This window comes from Colletes gigas, unplaced genomic scaffold (assembly GCF_013123115.1).
Source record: "Colletes gigas isolate AHSC1104 unplaced genomic scaffold, ASM1312311v1 Colletes_gigas_Sc00003, whole genome shotgun sequence".
Lineage (NCBI taxonomy): Eukaryota > Metazoa > Arthropoda > Insecta > Hymenoptera > Colletidae > Colletes > Colletes gigas.
This window is the reverse complement of record NW_025106632.1, coordinates 4,017,267-4,025,564: the sequence shown is the minus strand read 5'-3', so window position 1 is coordinate 4,025,564 and position 8,298 is coordinate 4,017,267. Positions and strand designations below refer to the sequence as shown.

The 8,298-nt window shown below is 45.0% G+C and overlaps 1 protein-coding gene across 1 annotated transcript; it reads left to right on the top strand.

Moving 5' to 3' along the window:
• The first annotated feature begins 1,421 nt into the window (after window positions 1-1,421).
• Window positions 1,422-7,815, top strand: LOC122404534 (protein bowel-like). Its single transcript, XM_043408571.1, has 3 exons — window positions 1,422-1,548; window positions 4,685-5,480; window positions 5,626-7,815. The coding sequence occupies exons 2-3, from the start codon at window positions 4,696-4,698 to the stop codon at window positions 6,494-6,496; spliced, it is 1,656 nt and encodes a 551-aa protein (XP_043264506.1). The 5' UTR covers window positions 1,422-1,548; window positions 4,685-4,695; the 3' UTR covers window positions 6,497-7,815.
• The last annotated feature ends 483 nt before the right edge of the window (window positions 7,816-8,298 follow it).

Below are 8,298 nucleotides of genomic sequence, written 5' to 3'. Positions count from 1 at the left end.
ATTTGGTGATACAGTGTATTTTTTCTTCAATCGCGAAGAAGATTCCTTCTAGACTTAAAAGAATTTATTCGTGTTTCGAACGAAATTAACTAAGATACGATGCAGTTAAGGTAGCATCCAGCCTTTTTAACCCTTTGCACTCCAAATTATATTTCAATCTTATTATCAGCTGCTCCCCAATGCTTTTAAGTGTTTTATTTGAAATTCACGTTAATTATTTTGTAATTTTCAAGTGTAAAAATTAAATAATAAATATAATTTAATTTTTTATTTATAAATACTTCAATAATTAAATATAATTTAATTTCTTATTTATAAATATTTCAATAATTAAATATAATTAAATTTTTTATTTACAAATATTTCAATAATTAAATTTTCAAATTGAATACAATAAAATTTCTATGAAATAGTCTTATGGTATAGAAAAAAGTTATTGAACAACAAGGAAAAATCAATTATATTTAATTTTCATATATCCAGTGAAAATTATTATCTCTTTGGTTTGGACTTGAAAAAATGTCGACTGGAACTGGACAAAGGAGTTCCTGAGATAAAAACTCGAGTCACATTCGACGTAGGAGTGCAGAGGGTTAAATTTTTAAATTTAAGAAATAACCCAGACAATTGTTGTTAAAGAGTGCATTGCATCTACACACCGAGTAAAAAATCACCTGAAATCTCTATTTATAGAAGCAGATATCTAATCAAAACCCTGAAAAGAAACGAGATCTCCTGTATAGAGAAAAAATCGTTATTGGAGCGCGATGGTAGCTCGTCAAACGTCCGGAACGGAGGGAAACTTGTTCCATCAGGGACACCGGTACGTTCGGTTGTCAGTCCCATCTCTAGAGGCTGCTCCAGGTTCTCCTGCGTCTCGGTTGTACTCCGATTGGCTGGTTCCATCGGATTCTGTCGCACCGTCGCGTCGCGTCGCGTCGGCCAGGAGCGAGGCAGTCGGCGCACAGCATCCAGCAGCAGCGCTACTAGCGGCAGCCGTACGTAAAAGACTCCCAGGCAAGTCCGTGGACGGTTTTTTACCTGTGTTCGGGCGTGCGTGTTGACCATGCGTGTGCCACGGTCTGCGTGGGTGTGCGCCGAGGTAGCCTACCTGGCGGCGTCCGACACGCAGTAAACCGCGCGCTCTTTCGTATCCACGATCCGGAAAGAAGGGACCGTCTCTCCGCGTTCGTTCCGTCCCCGCGATATAGATCGTTCGTTTCGCGGATCCGCTATAGGCAGGATTATATACACGGTGTGATATACTTGTTCGTAGGTGCGACGATACTCGAGGACCGCGGCGCGATTCGCGAAGATTACGTGCGGCCCCCGCCGACTCACCCAGTGCGGTTTTCAGTGTCACGCCAGTGTGGGATCCCGTTTTGTGTGGTGGTTAACTGTACGTGGATGATCGAGGACCCGATGTAGCCGATCAACGTCCGCTATCGAGTGAACGAGATCGCGATATCACGGCGGGAGATGCGACGGTGGACCATTCGCGGAGAATAAACGCGAGATCGGGAATCGTTCTCGGCCGACGTGCACCTGGTGAGCATTATTCCGCGTAGCGGAGGACGTCGCGACGGGGTTCGGGTTCCCACGGGAGCCGGGTTGAACCGTTCGTGGGGGCCCCACGTTCGTTGCATTCCTGTGGGCATTCGCGATTCCAACATGGCCGCTGGGACTAGCCGTGACCGCTGGGTCCGCGGAAGCCATGTTGGCAGGTGTGCTCGACTCGAGATAACCAGTTCACGTTCGTGGAACGCACGCGGCTTGGCAAACGGGAACGGGTTCCACGTATCGTCCGGGGAAATTGTTTAACAAAAATCCACGCGACGTTTCGCCAACGCTCGTACCGATCGATCGATCGCGACACGTACATCCAGAATTCTCGTTAATTAATTTCTGTTTGCCTCGCGGTGCACCTTTGTTTTAGGTTAACTTCACGGGATCAAATTGCATCGAAGTCTCGATTTATCCGGATAAACCATATGCTCGCGTGATTCCGTCGATCGACTCCACCGAGCCCCTCGCTCGAGGCTATATATTTTTATTTGCGCTGGATCGTCGTCGACGACTATCTCTCCGCCTTTACGATCGCGTGAATGTTTTATCGACCAACGATGAAGCAGGTTCGGAGCTACCGATCCGCTGGCTTGGAAACACGTGGACGTTTAACTTGTATCTCGACGGTTTTCGGACTGTTTGTAGCACGTATGCCGCGTGGTGGACCCGCGATTCAGAAAATTGCAACGATAGCCACGAGGGTGTCGTAAAACTGCCAGTATTTATTACGCGATAACAATACTCGACGACGTTTAACGAGAGGTACGAACCGAGTAGCAAGATGGCGGATACGTTTAACGCGGTTTACACTTAACCTTGTCGCGTGGAGTTTTAGTACCGAGGGAATAATTAGGCATGAAAATGAACATTATTGCCTTCACAACGAACCGATTCATCTTTATTCCTATTAAACGGTTTTGGAACGGGAAAAAAATCGTATTCAAAAGCGTTGTAAACGCCACTCGGAGTCCTTGAATCGTGTTTCCAAGGCGTTTCGTAATCAAAGTACACGTTACCGTTTTGCAATAACGTGAAAGTCACTTTAAAGCTAATAATCTTGCCGCTTCGAATATCGCTCCTTGTTGGATTTCGTCTTCGAGCGTGTCAAATGTTTTTTCTCTGGAAGCGTGCACTATAGATAACGGAATACATATTCGAGTGGTATACGTGCCAGGGAAATAATGAGCAATGTAAACACATTCCTCGTCGGTTGCAAGAAAAAGGAAACGACCATCGATCGAACCAACATTCCATACCGTTGCAACGAATTTTACGTACAATCGGAATTGTTCGGTTTCTGGTATCCGATAAACGACTTGTTTGTAATCTCGAGATAATTCGAAGCTGATTTTATTTATTTGTTCAATCGAGAACGACGAAGAAAACTTTTGAAAGTTTTATTCGCTTTACGCAGAACGAATTCTGTTAACTCGAATCGAACAAGCGATATAATTAAGGATATACAATCTTCATAAAATTACGGAAATTAAACAGACCTTTTTAATTAAAAAAGGAAGTCTTAAGAGGCATCGTTAAACTTATTCAAGTGAGCATCCATTAATAATTCATTCTATGTTAACTGCAGGATGTTGATAAGCTATGGAACGAATAAAACGGATGAATGCTATTAACGTCGTTAATTATATAATAAGACATTTGCACGAAAATATAGGCGCACCAAAGGTTTGCTTTCTAACTCCTATGCAATTGTTTCAGAATTAATGGTTTTATTGGTAATAAAAAAACTATGACATGATGTTATAATTCTGATAATATGAATGGGCCTGTCAGGTTTGTTACGAATTACTAAAATTTCAAGTCCGGTAATTCGGTAGTTTTCGAAACATCGCTTTCACAATGTTGGAAAGCGTGAAAGTTCGAGGAAAATGACTTTAAAGCTTCGCCTTTCTCGACGACCGACTTCAGTGGGAATTAGAAACAGAAATTTCTGTATAACACGAAATTATTCCTTTATATAAAATTGAAAATTGACTATGGTCCTCTTTATTTCTAGATTATAATATATTTTGTTATGTACTGACATGTGTCAAAGATTCAGAAAAATTGTTCTTGCACGAAAATCTGGATAATAACTTTTTTTGTTTGCTACGATAATGTTTAAAGAACATTACTTTCTTGCATTACACGGATTGGGAGTTTCTTTTTAAACGTGCCTATACCATCGAATATTATATTGCAAATTAAGGAAACGACAGGAAAGTCTATACTTTTGTATAGAAGTACAAAAGTAGAAAATACGACTGATATACTTCTATTTGTCAATTTACCACCATAATAGTGAGCATTAATTGTAATTTTACTTAAGTAAAATGTTTGTTTGGTGAATAGGTCAGTAATTGTTTACAGTTTTCTCTCAGACGTTCATTAAAAGTTAATTACACCTAACTCGTTCTTATATGCTTCTGTCCATTTTCTTTATAATTTCATTTCAAATTATGGTATATTTAGAAGAGAATGAAAACTATAAACGCATGATACACCACTCTGTACCCATGAATTACTCGGATTAATTTTCCATAATAACGAGCACTAAATATTCCATAAAAATAAAATAAAATTTGCGCGTCAGGGGGTGTAAAAAGTTAATAAATATTCTCCTGCTAACAATCCTAATAGAAATCAATTAATTTCAAAATTCTTTGCCCACGGTGAGTCACTTTATTTGACCTCAAAGTACCAAAGTTCATCGATTGCAGGTGTCGTATGGAGGTAATTGCATAAAATAAATGTCATGCCTCAAGGGGAGGCGCAGGGGGTAACAAATTACTCGACAAATATTCTCCCTACGCCCAAAATTCAAATCGAAATCAATTTTCTTTTGTCCACGAATACTTTGGCCCGCGATGCATCGATTATTTGACCTCAGAGTGCCAAAGTTCATCGATTGCAGGTGTCATATATGGAGGTAATTGCATAAAATAAATTTCATGCCTCAAGGTGAGAGGCAGGGGGTAACAAAATTACTTGACAAATATTCGCCCAAATTAAAATCGAAATCAATTTTCTTTTGTCCACGAATACTTTGGCCCACGATGCATCGATTATTTGACCTCAGAGTGCCAAAGTTCATCGATTACCATGGTGGTTTCGATTGCAGGTGTCATCGGTATGCCGACGGACATCGTGGCGTCGTCGGCCTCGGCCTCGGCCTCGGCCACGGTCTCGGAGGAGACGAGCCGAGGTCGGGACCCGGGCCTTGGTCCTTCCTCGAGGTCGGCCGGCTCCACAGCGGGCTCGTCGTCGTCGGGTTCAGCGGCACAGTCGACCTCCAGAGGCTTCGACCCATCTAGCGCCCTGGCCGCCTATCACCATCATCGCCACAGCCTGGTGGCCGGTCTGGGTCATCCTCATCATCGCGAGTCGTCCGCGTTCGTGCCCGTGGTGCCGTCGCGGTTGCACCTGGCGCCGTACCCCGGCGAAATGCATCCCCACCTGACCGGCCCGCCCCCGTCCTCGTCGTCGACGCCGAACTCGGAACACGAGGTCGGCTCGGAGACCTCGGTGGCCAGAAAGTCCTCCTCCAGTTACGAGATCATGGCCATGATGGCGGACAAGAGGAAAGAGCTGGCTGCGCGAGCCCTGCTACTTCCACCGCCGCCCCTCCTGGAGCCACCCCCTGGCTACCCGGTATTCGCGGGACCGTTCCCCGCTGGCTCGGCGCTCTACCCGCCGGGCGGACCCCTGGCGCACCAGCACCTGGACAGAAGGCTGCTGAGAGCGCCAGGAAGAGCGTCCAGGCCCAAGAAGCAATTCATCTGCAAGTTCTGTAACCGTCAGTTCACGAAATCCTACAATCTCTTGATACACGAGAGAACCCACACGGACGAGCGACCGTACTCCTGCGACATCTGCGGAAAGGCTTTCAGAAGGCAGGATCACCTGAGGGACCACAGGTAAATTGTCTTTCTTCTGATTATTAAAAATTCCTAAACTAAGAATTCTATTCTAAACATTCTATTCTATTTCTGCGCGACTCGTTTCGAAACTAACTCCCGGACGCTGTGAGTTCATCGGGTATCGTGTTCCGTCGGGTTCCAGGTACATCCACAGCAAAGAGAAGCCGTTCAAGTGCGGCGAGTGCGGCAAGGGTTTCTGCCAGAGCCGCACCCTGGCGGTGCACAAGATCCTGCACATGGAGGAGTCGCCCCACAAGTGTCCCGTGTGCGCCAGGAGCTTCAACCAGCGCAGCAACCTCAAGACGCACCTGCTCACACACACGGACCACAAGCCGTACGAGTGCACGTCATGCGGCAAGGTGTTCCGCAGAAACTGCGACCTGAGGAGGCACGCGCTGACCCACGCGGTGGGCGACGTGCCCCCGGAGGCGCTCGAGGAAGCCCTCAGGGACGACGACAGCCCGGAGGAGGACGGTCCGGAGTCCTCGTCGACCTCTACGTCCACGTCCGTGTCCGTGTCCACGTCTGTCAATTCCTCCCTCTCGACCGCCCCCACGGCGAACGCGTCGTACGCGCCGCAAGGATCCTCGTCGCAACCGCAACAACCCAACCCAGCTGGATCGTCCTCTCTGCCGCAGAGACCGCAGCTGCAGATCAGAAGAGACTTGTTGCCCGCCGCGAAACCATCCACGGTGACCAGCGCCGCGATCGGGGGTCACACGGTCCCCCAGAACCCGCCACCCGCCCACCCAACGCCGCCGTCGTTGATCCTGACGTCGTACAGACGAAGAATCGGCTCGCCGGGACCCTCGAGGGTGCTCCTCGAGCTGCAGGAACGCGAGAGGGAACGCGAGAGGGAACGCGAAATCGAGCAGAACAGGGAGAGGGAACGCGACAGGGACGAGGAGGTGGTGTCGCGTCCACCCAGGGCGCCCACCCCCCAGCCACCGCCGCCGCCCAGGCCAGCACCGGCCAGGCAAGGATTCACCATCGCCGACATCATGCGACGATAGGGAATACCAAAATACCGCTCTGATCGTCAGTCGACCTGGGAGGGACTCGTGCTGCACGTTTGCTTGCTTTCGTCCGAGCGGTTAGGTTTGCTATGGACGACGAGAAGGGCTTCCTGGGAGGGGAGGAGTCCAGGTAGTTAGGAGGGCTCTTTCGGATTATCGATTCTACAAATCGAGAGGTTTTATTCGAAATTGGGCTTCCACGTACGAGTTATATTCGTGAATTCGAAGAATAATTTTGTTTATATGAATGATCGAAGAAGATTGAACGTCTCGAGAATGCAAGCCCCTGTCCAGGGGACGGTCGATAGTCTGAAAGGGTTCTTGGATCAGGAACATGCTATCGAGTCGAGATCGAGGTGGTGAAAAGGATCTAGATTCGAGACGTGGTCGATGTACGCGCATATTCCCATTGGTCTGTGCCTTTTCTCGAACTTTTGTTCGAGAGCCACTGGTGTAGTCTGGTCCAGAGAGCACAAATTTAGATTTCGTTTAAAAGAAAACTTTGCATACATATTTACAACTATGTCAAACATCAATGATTGTTCATTTTTGAGTTATATTGTATCGGAGAACGTCAGAGAAGCATTGATGAAGCTTGTGGCTTCTTGGGTTCTTTTAGTCGGTTTGATCATTTTCCAAATGTAACTTTTATGTTTTATACATACATCGTATCATTCGATAGTTTTAATTTGCTTTTACAATGTATTTGTAATTAAAGAATACAAGTCTTTATTTTGCAACAACAATAGAACCTTCTATCGAGGGATATATGTATACAAAGTTTCGACCAATTAAATCTTTAAATATCGTAGACAACAGTTTGGAAAATATTGTTGTAAAAAACCTGATCTAAAGTTTGACTCACGATTTGATAATGTACAGAGCATGTAATTCCATTTTGTCGACTCGAATCTAACCCAAACTTGCTCTAAAGTTTGACGTACGATTTGAAAATGTACAAAACAGCTTTATTTTCAAGAAAATGCAAAAGGAAGTTTTTCCCCAGTGTTCAAGACCAGACTACCTGAAGTGCGTGTCAGGGATTTAGGCGCCGCGATATCTGCACGATGATCGATGAATTTGTTGAAAAGCTTGTTGTACTGAACGTGGTCGATGCGTAGCTAAGTGTGTACAGTAACCTTCTACGAGCTACCTGGATTTGTAAAAACTTTGGGTGAGATTGTGGACTTATGCTTATTTAGATTCTTAGCCTCGCGTGTCGGAGAGCATCGGTGACGGACAAAAAAAAAAGTGCCAAAATGGTGAGAAACGTTTACACCGCGGTAGGAATATTGTCACGAGTATCGAACGACACGAATTGATATTAGCAAATGGATGTAAAAATATATTTTTATATTTCGAGGTTCGTCGGTGAAATTCTTATTTTTATTTCGATATTAGTCGACGTTACGCACACGTCGAATGTTTAAACGATTCTTCTTTTTTTTTTATTAAGAATTAAGTACGTCAAGTATTTACTTTATTTTTTTATAGCCATTATGAACTATTTTTTAATAGAATGTGTACGTTGGTAAATAGAGATTTTTATAACTTTTGTACATACGTTGGAAGAAGAAAAAAAAAAACATGTGTATCCACGTGATTGTTGATTTACCGCCATCGAATAACGAATTATTAAAACGCATAAATATTTGGGAACGCGATGATTGAAAATCGTGACAATATTTTTGCTGTTGCGTGATATGATTTGATTCACCAAATCGTCCAACATTGTCGATTGATGCGAAACGTTCTGGCCATAATCGCGGAAGAAGTTCGATAAAGATGGAAAAAAGTAC